Source organism: Podarcis raffonei, chromosome 17 (assembly GCF_027172205.1).
Source record: "Podarcis raffonei isolate rPodRaf1 chromosome 17, rPodRaf1.pri, whole genome shotgun sequence".
Taxonomy (NCBI): domain Eukaryota; kingdom Metazoa; phylum Chordata; class Lepidosauria; order Squamata; family Lacertidae; genus Podarcis; species Podarcis raffonei.
This window is the reverse complement of record NC_070618.1, coordinates 39,054,838-39,069,913: the sequence shown is the minus strand read 5'-3', so window position 1 is coordinate 39,069,913 and position 15,076 is coordinate 39,054,838. Positions and strand designations below refer to the sequence as shown.

The 15,076-nt window shown below is 45.2% G+C and overlaps 1 protein-coding gene across 3 annotated transcripts in view; it reads left to right on the top strand.

Moving 5' to 3' along the window:
- The window catches only part of MECP2 (methyl-CpG binding protein 2), a 68,255-nt gene extending 56,549 nt beyond the window's left edge, over positions 1-11,706 (top strand). For all 3 annotated transcript variants that reach the window (XM_053371000.1, XM_053370999.1, XM_053371001.1), the window contains exons 2-3: positions 5,596-5,928; positions 7,725-11,706. In XM_053371000.1, the coding sequence (XP_053226975.1) occupies positions 5,741-5,928; positions 7,725-8,784 (1,248 nt within the window). In that variant the 5' untranslated portion in view covers positions 5,596-5,740 and the 3' untranslated portion in view covers positions 8,785-11,706. The remainder of the gene's footprint in view (positions 1-5,595; positions 5,929-7,724) is intronic.
- The last annotated feature ends 3,370 nt before the right edge of the window (positions 11,707-15,076 follow it).

The window sequence follows — 15,076 nt, the reverse complement described above, 5'->3', positions numbered from 1 at the left end:
ACTCAAAAACGGAAAACTCTTTCGTCTTGCGAGTTTTTCGTTTTGCGAGGCGTTCGTCTTGCGAGGCACCACTGTATATGCCACACAGCCCATAGTGAAACTATGGAATTTGCTCCCCCGGGAGGCAGTGATCGCCACCAATGTGGATGGCTTTAAAAGACGATTAGCCAAATTCATGGCTACTAGCCATTGCTATGCTGTGCCTCCATGATCAGAGGCAGTATTTTTCTGAATACCAGTTGCTGGAACTAAGGGGGTAGTGCTATTGTGCTTCTGCCTTGCTTGCAGGCTTCTCACAAACATCTGGTTGGCCACTGCAAGACAGTGAAGCTGGACTAGATGGGCCATTGGCCTGATCCAGCAGGCTCAATGTCATTCACAAATCATATAAACAAAGCCAGAAAAAACAGCCTCATTGTGCTAACTGCAGTGTTTCATATTCCTGATACTTACAGTAAAAAACTCAAACCAACCAAAGGTTTGCCAGTCCAGAAAATAATAACAAACAAAAACCACTCCTAATTATGTGCAGTTTCACAATGTGTGAATATAAAAAGGGAGAGGAGAAGACAATGTACACAGCCTTGAGGAATTTAGGAGGAAAATTAAGATACAAGTATGCAGCAATAGGGAGCAACAAATATGTACAGTTTCACAGCTCTCAGCCCCCCCCCCTCAAAAATAGACATTTTGCCAACCTTGTTAAGCAAAAATCCTTAAAGTACACTCTCTGTGGGGTAGAGAGGCTGCAATATCACAATGTTTTTCCAGTAGGAAGGAAATCTCCTTTATTTCAAGGGAGTTACTTCTGAGTAAAACATACCAAAGCTAACCAGTTGTGTTTTATTCTGTAAAGGCAGTAGACTTGAGGAACAAACGACATAATGTGGATATGAGCAAAGTGCTTAAACAAATACCGGTATACCCCAGTATCCTGCTCCATCCAGCTTCTCCTGTTGCTCCAGGAGGGTCCCCTTCTTGAGTCCTAAGTGGGGGTGGGCAGCATTCCTTCCTCAGGTTGCTTAGCAACAGTGATTAAGTGATTGGGCATCCTTAGCAATAGATGTGCTAAAGCATTAGAGTAGTCTTCACACTCAGTTTTATGATTTTCTTTGGAAATTCTTGTTTGGTTTTTTTAAATAAAAAAAATGAAAGCTAATAGACTGGACCCTCTATTGGCATGGAGCCTTCTTTATTTGTACTCCCTGTACCCTCCTGTCAGCAGCCCTGCAGGGAAGTTAAAAGAGATCAGGCCATTTAATGTGAATCATAGCCATGCTAGTTCTTTCTTCAGAAGGAAAGCACTGCTGTTCGATGCAGTAATGCTTCTGAATGCCACTCACTGCAAGAGTGGAGAGTTCTGCTTGCAGGCATCCCATAGACATCTGGCTGGGACTGTTTAACACAAATTGTATACTACTTAATCATCAAAACTTGAGTCCTAAGTGGGAGTGGTCAGCATTCCTTCCTCAGGTTGCTTAGCAACAGTGATTAAGTGATTGGGCATCCTTAGCAATATGCAAAGTTTGTTGCTATCGTATAATAGAAAATGCTATTACTATTATTTTTAAAAAATAGCAATAAAATCAGATGTTTAAAGCATTTGGAACTAAAAAATTCAAAATATAAAAACTTCAGTTTTTAAAATATACATAATAAAAATACTTGTCCAATTCAGTCATCTTGTCTCACACAAGGGTTGGCTTGAAGCGGCTCCTGTGCCGCTGCCAGGAATATTGTATAACCAACAGACTGGAACTGAACTTTGCAAAATCTAAAGTGCTTGTTTTCTCAAGATCTTGGGAGCCTCATAGGTGGGAGATCAGTGGAAAGCCATTGGAATGGGTTAAAAACTTTAAATACCTAGGCATCCACTTCCAATATAACACTTTCTGGAAATACAATTGTAAGCTTGTACTTAATGGAGCAGATACTCTAATGTAAGCACTGATAACTAGGAAACACTGACCTGTGAGCACTCCAACTGGAGAACAGCCTTTACCAAAGATGTCATGGGCTTTGAAGACTCTCAGACTCAGGGCAAAAGGGAGAAATGAGCTAAGAGAAGGCACATTTGGCAAACCCTGACCGTGATCAACTCCCACTCAGAAACCTATGTCCCCACTGTGGAAGGATGTGTGGATCTAGAATTGGCCTCACAAGTCACTTACAGACTCGCTGTTCATGGAATCTTACTCAGCTACGAGTGATCATCAAAGAAGAAAGAAGAAGAGGAATGCATCCAATCCAAATTTCTGTGCAAAATCTTGGGGCTGCCAAATTTTGTGCCATATGCAGCCATGTTTCTGGAAACTGGACAAGGGCTGCTGGGAACCAAAGCGTGGCTCACCACTATAAAATTCTGGCTCCGCCTACATTTCATGTCCGACCTGTCGCCTTTAATTTTCAACATGCTGACAGAATCCCACCACTCCAAATGGTTAGCTTGCATTGAGAGCAAAATCAAAACCTGTGACCTATCACTCAAGTCACTACTTTTGCTCCCACAGTTGGAAGCATTCCAAACAATCAAGCGCAGAATCCTAGAGATTGAATTCCCAACCCTCAGCAGCACAGGCAATAAAATCTGTTCCCCATTGGGGTTGGGAATTCCACCCTCGTTTGGCCAGGACACTCTCTGTTTACATCACCTTTACAATTCCCACCTACGCAGAACTCTTTCCCTCACAAGATGTAACATCTTACCAGCTGCAATTTTGCAAGGTAGATTTTCAAAAATCCCATATTCTGAAAGATACTGCCCTTGTGTCACAAAACAGGTCGAATCCATCACACACGTTTTATTTTATTGCCCATTTTATATAAAAATATATGATAATTATTTGGCCCCCTTATTGAAGGAGGGGATTTATTGCACTGACTCTTCCAAGGTGTCTTATCTGCTGAATAATTGAAGGAATGACATTGTGGAGAATGTGGCAAGATTTTTGAGTGACGTCATGAAATTACATTACCATGGGTCCTAAGAGTCATTTTCGTACCTCATGATGTCTAGACAGTTTTATCCTAAAATATCTCCAGCTATATTTCGTTTATTGTGTTGTGTTCTGATCTATGTATACGATGCACTTTCTCTGTGCCAGTAAAGGAGATTGATTAACATGTCCAATGTACGTGTATGGGTAGGCTTGCCTAAATAAAAAACTGCTTTAGCAGGTGCATAATAATAGGGTAACACTTGGCGTTGCTGAATGCTGACTTGCATTCCTGGCTTGTTCAGAATTGTAAACATGAAACTTAACTAATTTACATGATACATCATCTGATACGTTATTTTACTTTTCTGTTGAAAAAAAATATGATAATAAATAGTACCTGTGCCCCAGCTAAAAGGCAGGATGTTGTTGTGTGCCAGGGGCTTGTGGTCTCATACAGGCTCTCTGAGGAAGTGTCTGGGTTTCTGCTCATAAGTGGAGTCTAACTGGTTGGGTGACTGCCAGATATCAGCAAGGACTCCCCCGGCCTCCACCATACCACATGAAATTAAAATAGCAGTTTCCAATCCGCTTTGGCAGTTGCAGGAGTTCCCAGAGTTATTTAATTTAGTACACAGACTGCAAGTGTATCTTTCCATATGCTTTAGTGAATGAATCTTCAATGAAGATTTTGCCAGAATGCATGAAGAGGAGGATAGCTGTGTTGATGTGCTAACCACTCAGTGCTGTTTTGCTAACACTGAAAGGAAAAACAGATTATCATAGCTTACAAAGATGAAATCATTGCCGAACTATACCACCACCTCTGATATTATTGGAAATTCAGCTGTATTCATCTGGTATAGCCAGAGATGGATAGCACTCTTTCATGTACCACCATTACCGTTTTGAGAATTGTGTAAGCTCTGTCTTCCTAAAGCACAGCAGGCTGTCTTCCATTTGTGAACAAGCAACATCCCCTCTCTGTAGTCTTGCGTGATTTCTGCACTGCTCTGGGAGAAAGAAAGCAACGTGATCTTCCAAATGCTGCTTCTCCAGCTTTATTTACAAACAGCTTGAATTTCTGCTGCAGTAATTATAGCCTGAAGATCTAGGCACTTCCTTTGGAAGACCTCCCATATTTTTGTTTATCATTGCTGCCAGATTCCCCTCCCTGTGAAGAAAAGGGAGAGGCGGGGGGGGGGGGTTGGATGGAGGAGGCCTTTATATTAGATCTACCTGTGTGAATTTTGTGGTCTGCAGTGTCCTGTATCTTTCCATATTCTAGGAATAGATTTCCTGTATGAATATTGTACTGATCTACTTAGCAAATTTGGACAAAAATTAGTGCCTCAGGATTTTCTTCATCCCTTCAGGACTGAAGAGAGAGCTGCAGGTAGCTAAGTACTTGGGTGTCTGAGCAAATTTGCAGCCCTATTTCAGTCTCTGGAATTACCGTATATTTTGCCCCATAGGGCGCACCTAGTTTTTTGGGGGGGAAATAAAGAAAAAAAAAATTATTTCCCCCCTAGGCGCGGGGCTGGGACGGGGGAAGCCTGAGCTTCCCCCGACCCCAGCCCCCAGAACAGGCTGCTATCCGCAAGCCTAGGGAGCCCGGCGGGAAGTCGCGCCGGTCTCCCCAGGCTTGCGGAGAGCTGCCCGAAGCCTGGGGAGCGCTGAACAGTGCGCCCCAGGCTTCGGGATGCAGGGTCCAAGCCACACATTTTCCCTTCATTTTTGGAGGGGAAAAAGTGCGTCCTATAGGGCAAAAAATACGGTATTTTCTTTGAGCTGCTGCAGCCTGTTACTTCATCTTCTTTGCCAGAGCAGAAAAGTTTTAACAGTGGGTGAACCAAGCTCTTGAAGAACCAAGCCTTGTAGTTCCTCATCATTATGTCCTCCCTCTGAACAGGCAAATGGAGGGTGGGGAGCAAAAAAGACCCCAACCCTGGTTTTTTAGCAGGGGAGAATGGAGCATCAGCTATATAAAAAAGCAGTAAAACATTTTCTGTACTAATTTTCTGTATGGGGCTGTACTCTTATATTATTATTTTTTCACTTTCAAAGATGAATAGAAAGGCAGTGATTTAGGGCTGGTGTTTATTTACACTGTTTTTGCTGGAAAAAAATGTGTTCAGTTCTTCCAATACAGGAGTATGTTGTCCTAAAGAAGGCCTTCCTGGTGCCCAGTACAATGGCTTCATATTAACAGTTCAGGAGATGTCTGCAATAAATCTTAGGAATTTTTGAGGCTCAACCCATTAATAGCCCATAATCATTTTGTGCTACACCAGAGTGCTCAAATTTCTTGTTTCTATCTACTGAATCCCCAGTAGACTGAGACTGTGCTCCCAAAAGATGTGATGGGTGGGTGTGCTTTATAAGTGTTGTTTTGGCTCTGTGCTGACTGTAGCTGTAGTTGGATGAATCGTTCCAGTGCTTTTTTCTTTAAAAATGTTTAGGGGTACTCTCATTTTCCTACTCATATTGAAATACTGCCTCTCAATGAGGCCAAACTTAGATTAACAAAATGTTTAGCGATATGTGTACCCCTGCGTCCCCCACCCAGAAAAAGAGCACTGACTTCACCCATACATCCTTTATCTATTTTGCTCTGAGGCATACTTAGAACTAATGTGAGCTTTTCTTTCCCTTGCAGGGAAGAAAGATCTGAGGACCAAGACTTACAGAGTCCCAAGGATAAGTCGCCAAAAGCCAAAAAATTCAAAAAGGAGCGGAAAGAGGAAAAGCAGCATGAGCTTGCACAGCCTTCTGCAGAACCAGCTGAAGCAGGCAAGGCAGAGATGTCGGAAGGAGCTGGGACTGCTCCCGCTGTACCCGAAGCCTCTGCATCTCCAAAACAGCGCCGTTCTGTCATCCGGGACCGTGGGCCGATGTATGATGACCCCACCTTGCCGGAAGGCTGGACCCGCAAGCTTAAGCAGAGGAAGTCTGGTCGCTCAGCGGGGAAGTATGACGTCTACCTTATCAAGTGAGTGACAGTGGAGGACGTGTATTGCTCACAACATGTACTGCTTTTCAAGGCTTAAATTGAAATCAGTGCTTAGGTCTAGTTCCAGAATTTGATTTGTGCCATGCTCCAGCCCTGGAACATGTGGCAAGAAGTGCCTCTGAGCATGTGCAATGCCTTCTTCTCACCAGTAAGTAACCATAACTAGTCCCCACACTCTCTGGCCTTCAGGTCTGGGAGCATAACTTGCAGACCATAGCTCTTGCTGAACATTTGCTTGTTGTGAGCTCAACTAGTTGGTACTTTAATTCTATTGAATCCCACAGTGTGAGTGTATGTGCATTTTAACTCCCCTGTACCATTTCAGATTGCAGGTGGAGTTAATGTCATTTTCCCCTTAACATTTACCTTCCTTACATTAATAATTTCCTAAAAATGGAAAATTAGTACAGCTGCCAAAGTCTCTAAAAACCTACTGACAGCCTAAGCATACTTTCTGCTTTGTGTTACTTTTGAAAAACTAATTTTGAATCCATGCACTGAATGAAGGGGAAGTTTCAGCCATAGTCATTTGATTAAAAAAGGTAACATTTTTCTTTTTCCGCATGTTTGCCTGAAAGCATTAGAAAGACCACCTGCATCCATTTTCTCATAAAATCTCTGCTCATTCCCCATCATAGGGCTCAAGCACAACTCTATTTGCTCTGCTGCTTCCCTTGAACTGAATCAGACCAAATGGCAATCAGGTTTTCTGTGGAATGTCATTTGTTCTGATTCAGTGGTAAAGAGCGTGTCTTCCAGGGGAAAGCTGCAGAGCAAATGTAAAACTGCTTGGACCTGTGCCTAGAAAGCACAGGATAAGTGGGAAACCGCTCAGACCCATCCTTTTCAGGCATGGGACAAGCGAAAGTGTGGATGAGCCCCTAGTTGCAAGACTAGGATTCTAAGTCCACCATCCGGCTCAGCATACATAGGAAGCTCAAGCCATAATAATTGGTCTCTGTAGCCCAGTATTGTCTGTGCAGACTGGCAGCAATTCTCCAAGGTGCTTCCCAGCTGAAGATGATGTGATAGCACCCAGGGCAGTGGCTAGACAGATTTCTCAGTGAGATTCATGAGCAGGGTTATCCCTATTATCTAGCAGTGGAGACTGGATATTGTTAAATCCAGCAGCTAGCCTTCCTGTGACATTGCACACCACACACACACACACACACACACACACACACACACACACACACACCATTTTAGAAGAAGCTAAATTTACCCAGCAGCGATTGGCTGTCCACTGTGACAGTCAGGAAACCACTTCCCTCTCCCACTGAATTTAAAGTGGGAGGAAAGAAGGGGTAGGCCTGAAATAATAAAGCATCAGATAATATACCAGGTGTTTGTAGGGAAGAAACCCCAAAACAAAATTAACAAACTAGCTGTCACTCTCCTTCCACCAACACCACCCCGCCCCTCCAAATGCCAGGTACAGAAGCAAAAGTGAGGAGAAAGAGAGCCTAGCCTACAGAAAAGCAATCAAACGACCTCACACCCTACTTCTTTCTTAAGTATGTTTGTTACCAATCTGATGGATTTATTGGACACCTCCATAAATGTTGGATTTATTCAGTTAGTACAGAGCATGTACAGGGTTGTCCACTACAGGGTTTTGTGCACCTTCCTCAAAAGCAGAGACTTTTTCAAGTCAGGAAGTAAACTTGAAGTATGCATTTGTAGTGTAATTCCATTAATTTTCCTTCTGTTCTTCCTCCCCTCTCCCTTTTTCTTTTTGTCCTTTTTCATATCTCCGGCTCTTGCAAATGCAGCCCCCAGGGCAAGGCCTTCCGCTCCAAAGTTGAGCTCATTGCCTATTTTGGAAAGGTGGGGGACACCTCTCTGGATCCTAATGATTTCGATTTCACGGTGACTGGACGTGGGAGTCCGTCACGGCGAGAACAGAAGCCTCCGAAGAAACCCAAAATCACTAAAACAGCTGGCACAGGTCGTGGGCGGGGCCGACCAAAGGGCAGCGGCTCTGCCAAGCCCAGAGGAGCTGCCTCGGAAGGTGTGCAAGTGAAGCGGGTGATTGAGAAGAGTTCTGGAAAACTGCTGGTCAAGATGCCTTTGCAGTCCTCTCCAGCAGGAGCCAAGGCAGAAGGCACTGGTGGGGCCACCACCTCCACACAGGTCATGGTGATCAAGCGTCCTGGGCGCAAGCGGAAATCTGAATCAGACCCCCAGGCTGTGCCTAAGAAACGGGGGCGTAAGCCAGGCAGTGGAGCAGCAGTGGTAGTTGCCGAAGCCAAAAAGAAAGCAGTCAAGGAGCCGGTTGTCCAGGCGGTCCGGGAGACAGTGCTGCCCATCAAGAAGCGCAAGACACGTGAGGCTGTTAGCATAGAGATAGCCAAGCCAAGCCCACCTCCTCCAAGCAACACTGGGGAGCGGAGCCCCAAGGGACAGCGAACGGCTGCCAAGAGCCCAGGGCGCCGCAGCAAGGAAAGCAGTCCTAAAGGGCGGGGTGGCAATGCCGTACCAACCTCTGCCCCTTCCTCCTCCCCTGGCAAGAAGGATCAGCACCATCCTCCCCATCAGCCGCCTTCGGAGGCCCAGGGCAGCTCCCCTTCTCAGTCCCCTGAAAGCCCCAAGGACAGCAGGAGCCTTCCAGCTGAGCCCCAGGACTTGAGCAGCAAGAGCTGCAAAGAGGAGAGGGCTCCGGAAAGTGATGGCTGCCCAAAGGAGCCACCTAAGACTCAGCCCAGCGGCACAGCAGTGCCCTACAAACATGAGCGCAAAGACACTGTGTCGTCCTCCGCGGCCTTGCCCCGGCCCACAAACAGGGACGAGGCCGTGGACACCAGGACACCTGTGTCAGAGCGGGTCAGCTGACTTTGAGGGGGGTGAGTGAGCAAGTGAGCGCCAGAGGAAACAAAGAGAGAGACAGGCACTCCCAGCCCCCCACACCCAGATGAGACTCCAGGCAGCTGCTGGGCAGGACTCCCCTTTCCCCAGAGTGCCCTGGCTTTCAACCATTCAGCTACTCCAAAACTATTCTTCCTCTGTTCCAATCCTTCCCCCATTTTCAATACAGACAAGCACAGTGTGGGGTGCAGAGACATGCCTCCCAGAGCTGGAAGCCACTTTGCACTTTTTCTACAGAATGGGGGCACCCTTTTCTCTCCCCCCACACCCCCACCAGCCCCTTCTGCCATGCTTTGCTGCATATACTACTGACAAGGCAAGCTGTTTGGCAGGGGAGGGGCAGCTCCAAACTCTGGCCTGTCGCCCTGATCCTGCTTGCCCTCCATATTACAGAGGCCTGGTGGACAGATTGTGGGGAGGGTGGGCATGTGTGTATTCCACTCCACCTCCCTAGTGCCATGTAATGTAGTTGTCCAGTCTTAGTTGGATTTCTGTAGTTTTCAGTAGGATGTGTGTGTACACACAAGAGAGAAAGAGATGGGACTGTGGCGTACTGGGGAACCAATATCCCCCTTTTGCCAATTAGACCAGCAGATAGGAAAGTTTTTCTCTCCCCCAAGGACAGTTGTGCTGCTAAGAGACCACTGGGATACTGGGGGCAACTTTGTAAGAATGTCCTCCTTTCCTACGTCTATCCCAAAAGGAGAGGCCTTTTGATTTTGTTGAAGCAATCTGAGTGTGCTGAAGCGTGTACGTGTGTGCGTGTGCTTGTCATATGCTAAGAGTTAAAATGAGATGTTCTTCCAGTTCTTGTCAATGATGTTAGTTTAGGGAACTGTTTGCACTAATGGAGGCCTTTGCCCACCTTCTGTGAGGCAACGGCATGAAAGAGTGTGCCTGTGTGTATTGGAGCGGGACATTTTGATGGAATTCTGGCTGACCTCTCCACCTTAGTTCTGGGGCAGGAAGGTAGCTGAATGTTTCTAAAACTACCTGATCTTCTGTGCTGGGATTGATATGTGGCAGTGGCTTCACTGAGAAGCCTAGTATTTGTCATTTACAAGGACTTCCTTATGGCTGGCAACCAAGCTCTTCCATGACAGTTGAGCACACCCCTCACTCCCCAGGGACAGAGAGCTCAGCAGAAGAGTAGTGTACCTTGGGGAGGGGACTTGGTTTCAAATGGATGTCTCCTTTGTTTTGTTTTTCTGTCTGCAGAAGATAGAAGAGGAGGGGTAGGGAAGCATCGACCACTTCAGTGTGCTTATTTTTGTTTTTAACTGCATATGTAGTGCAGACAGGATCTGTGCCCCCCTCCATTCTAGGCAGTAGCAAAGTACCCCAAGAACAAGATGGGGGAGTATGGGTCCAAGTCAGCAGTCTGGGCAGGAACTAGAAAGAGTTATCTCTGAAAGTGTTGTCACTTTGTGGTGGTGCAAAAGGATTAGAACAAGCCCCATCTTGTTCTGCAGCTCTTTGAGGGCCAAAATAGATATGATTCTGGACCTTCATGATCAGATTTTTATTTATTTATTTTTTAAAAAACAACTTAAAGCCGCAGGAGGCTCTGCTTTTGATCACAGCAGCAGTGCTGAGGAAGAGGGTATTTAACTCTCTCCTTCTCATCCAACCCCTGTGCTGGTTGTCTTTGGTGCATACACACCATACAGTGGTACCTCTGGATGCAAACGGGATCCGTTCCAAGCCCTGTTCGCATCCTGAGCAGAACGCAACCCGTGTCTGCGCATGCGCGGGTTGTGATTCGTCGTTTCTGCGCATGCATGTGACGTCATTTTGAGAGTCTGCACATGTGTGAGCGGCGAAACCCGAAAGTAACCCATTCCGTTACTTCTGAGTCGCTGCGGAATGCAACCTGAAAATGCTCAACCTGAAGCATATTTAACCCGAGGTACGACTGTACATATAAAGCACATGACTTCCCCAAAGACGTCTGCCCCTAAAAAGAGCCACAATTCCCATCACACTTAACAGGTTAAAGTTCCCAGGATTCTTTTTTTGGGGGGTGCACTTTAAATGTTCAATGTGTACACAGCTTAATTCCCATCCCATCCAAGCTGCTATTTTCCCTGCTTGTGAGGGGATTCAGGTACCTGCACAGTACTGTCCCCCCCCTCCCCGCATAAGAGGGGCAGAATTTAGATCAAGAAAATGGCCATGTGGCCAGTATAGCCACCCTCTCCCTCAGCACCTCTTTTCCAATAAAAATTGGAGCCTCCTGCAGATTCTTGGAATTAAAAATGTTGAAGGATCTCGCGTTAGGCTCTCTGGAGACATGCCTATTTTGGGCCCTTAGAGAGAGACTTCAGTGTGGAGACAACTTATTTTTATGTTTCCCCTTCTTGCCTATTCACCAGATAAGTAGAGTAAAATTCCTTCCATGTGTGGCAATTGTCAAAAGACACTTATTAAGTATAGATAAAGGGTAATGCACTAGTCATAACTGAGAGACTCCAGGTTCATAGTGGGAGGACCAGTTAGGATTGGGACAACCTTCACTGCAACAATTTACTGAATTGCTCATTTTTGCTTGGCTTCCTGCGCTGGCACCACAGTCAAAGCCAAATTTTGGTTTTTCTTTTCTTCCCATGTATATAACTCAGCAATTGGCAGAAAGGTTGGGGATGGCTTCTAATTTTTGTTCTTCTGGGAGAAATCCTGTGCTAGTGATTGGACCGAAGTCTGCTGCTAATCACAGACTCTGGAATATACCCACCCGCACCCGCTCTAAGGGTAAGGTAACTAGTCTGAAGGCCAGTTCATCCTTCACTTGGATGGCAGTGGCTGCCTGAGGATACTGCTGTGGAAACATGGCAGAAAGTACAAAGAAGTGGGGGAGAAAATGGCTTTGTGGTAACTAAAAAAACAAACCCCAACAACTTCTCAAAGGGCTTTTCTTTGATTATTTTTTTTAAAGGCACAAATATAATGGGGTGGGTGGGAAATGAACAAGTATTCACCAGGCTATGGGAAACCTGGGGTGGAGAAAATATAGCTCCCTTTGGTCTCAAGTTCTTTGGGGAGGTTTTTTCACCTGAGGCTGCATCTGACAGGTCCAGGATGAATTACTGTCCAGACTCCAACCTCCAGGTCCGCATGAGAAACCCTCCCTCATTTACTAATTCTTTTGAGTTATGAAGGGTTTTTCGTAAATAGAAAAAAGAACTTTGCACTTCACTCCACTCCGGGACTGCCACTGGTTTGACATGTTTTGAATCTGCAGTGCACTGCCCCTGGAAATGAATAATTGCAGCTAAGGTTTCCACAGAAGTATCATATGGATCATATGGGATGGGAGAACAGTGCCTGTGGAGAGGCGGCAAGGGGTTGGTAAGCAGGCCAAGGGTGCGTTCAGGTTCCTCCACCTGCTTCATGTGTGCTGTTTTTGCTCTGAAAATTAGACCCACACCTCCTTGTTCTATGCATGGCTGGGGACAGATGTGTTTAAACAAGAAGGTCTGCCACTACCATGTCAGTTTAACCCTGAGAGTGCCCTTGGTTTAAACTTCCTTCAGGTGCAGGCCATTGTTGCATTCCACTACCTTTCTGGGATTCATAACAGCCTCTCTTATGCTGCAAAGTGGAGATCTAGCTTTGCAGGAAACACACCCAGCATTTGGAACTATCGGGCGGTATGTTTTGCTGCCATACCTATGTCTTCAGTAGACTGCCACAGGGAATCAATGTTGCCAACATTAGGCTTTGAAGAGGTCTCCTCGGGCTTTCCTCACTATTTGGCAGAGACCATTTAGAAAACGTGGCTCTTTCTGTCACAGATAGATGTGACTTCACCTCTGTGTTCCAAAATTATCCCAGCTTCAAAAACATGTACAGGTGGCAGACCTCCCAGCTGCTTCTTACTGTCCAAAAGCAAATTGATTTGTTGAGGCAGGCAACTGCCCTCATGGGAGAAATATTTTATTTCTTTTTACTTGTTTTTTCATGGAGAGATTGATGCACTTTAAAGTCAAGAGAGAAAAATAGTCTGTCTTCAATGAGCCACAAGCCCATTGCAAACCACATGGTACTGGCAGTGAGGGTAGAAGGGGTTATGAGCCATATGTAGCCAACTGGGGAGACAAAAGCTACAAATAGAGATCCATATATTTTTAAAAAGAAAGCCTCCATGTACAACTTAATTGAAGTTAGATGTTTTTGGATAGAAAATGTGTCTAGGGGCAAGTGTACATGCTGGAAGATACCAAGCTAGAACAGCAATACCCAGTTCCACACTAGAACCACCCCAATGCCTAACCACATACCACTATCTAGGTTTAAAGAGCTTGCAAAAGCATGGAGTATCCTGATCCCATGTGTCTACATTCCAGACAAGTGAAAGGATGGCATCTTCATGCCATTATCCTCCTTCTTGGTGTGATGTAGTACTGGAAAAAGAAGAGGGGTAGATTTTTGTCAGTGATGTAAGGCCAAACTTGATGTTGGTGGCAGACCTGGGTTTCTTCCAGACAACTACAAAGTGGCCAGAGCAGGGAGTTTCTTTGCACTGGAGAAACAACAACCCGGAAGAAGGTTATAATCCTGCGTGCCTTTTTCCCTTCTCTCTTTTCTCTCCCTCCCCCCAACTGCTGCAGTTGGCATCCTTTCTGCTGCTCCACTTTGCAGTTGTTTTCACATCTGGGTCTTCCACCAAAAATTTAGTTCAGCCCAAAGAAAAAAGATCTTCAAAGTGCAATGAAAAGTTAATAGTGGGGTGTGAAGTAAGTCCTGGCCTCTCCCCATCCCCCACTAACCTAATGATGCTATTGCTGCTGGCTGCTTCTCTCAGAGTGAGTTACACCAGTTGTAGTCTGGCAATCTAGGTCTTCTTATTTACAGGGATAGAGAGTTGTGAGCTCCACCTCTGCTTCCAGCTCTGCCCACTTCCACCCAGCTCAGCCTCAAAGACGAATGTGGATAGTGCCTGGCGTTTGAGAGACTGCGCAAAAGGTTTCTACCTTGTTAGCATTGTGAACCACCCAATGTTTCTGTGTCAAGTGAAAATAAACTTTTCGTCGGTTTCAATTATTATCCAATAATGTGTAGAGTTTAACATTAGGCCTAACTCTTTTGTTTGGGGATTTACTTTCTGTTTGTTTGTTTGTGTGTATGTGTGTTGTTTTTTTTAAGGCACCCAAGTAGACACAGAAAAAATGTCTAATTTTATATATCTGTATATTGCATTATAAATGAGGGGTTGCTTTTTCCGCTTATTGCACCACTATCAAACAAAAGGACAACAGACCAACAAGCAAGGAATGATATGGTCTGTTGAGAATTTATTATATGTTGCTTCTTGACCATTTTTCCTGGTATTTGATATCATAGGACAAGGGGAAATAAAACTGACCCATCAAACCTGCCTGCCAGTAATTTTTCTCCATTACAGAGCTGAACTGCCTTTTAACCCTGGCTGTTTTCCATTTCTGAAAGGGGGTTTCCTCTCTTGTCTCAAGAGAGGAAAACCAACAAGGTGGTTGAGTAGAGCCAACATTTTAATTTTTTTGCACTCCGTCAACTTGTAGGGCAGGGCACTCATTTGGGAAAGGAGGGAGGACATAAGGAGGGACTCCAATTGACCATACAAACCTATATCCAGTTGGACTTGAATCTTAACAAGCACCATTAGCATGATTTGTCTGTGTCAGTTAATGGCCACTTCAGTAGCAACATAATTTTGCATGATAGCATTGCTGTTTGGTTCTCAGCTGAACCCCCAAGTACTGTTCCTCTAGTCTAGAGCATATCTCTTCCTCCTTACAGAAAACAAATTTCTTGTTAAATTCCACACACAGAGAGGGAGAGCACTCCTCTGGCATCAGGCATGAATTGGCAACACTCCACATACCTCTCCCCTCCCACCAACTGAAAGCATGTCGCACACTCCTTTCCCCCCTCAGTTTAGCAGAAGTCCAGATCTCATTTCCAAAGGCCTTTGGCCGGCACAAGTGCTATGTAATTCTCATCTTGCTTACATGCAGAGGCGGCTCCAGAAAAGGGAGCAAAGAAGGAGTGTCTGGAGGTTGAGCTTTCTTTCTCATACTGCAGTCTTTCCAAACAGAAACCAGTCATTTCACAATCTGTATTTTTAAATTCAGACAGCGTGGACAGGGAATTATTCGAGTAGGATTTTGCGTTTCCCGTCTCCTGGCGCTGCCCATGCTTGCATGACTGATAATCTGGGGGCATTAGATTTGCTTTCTAATAAATAATTGTATATAAAGTCTAAAATGTCCAAGTGCTG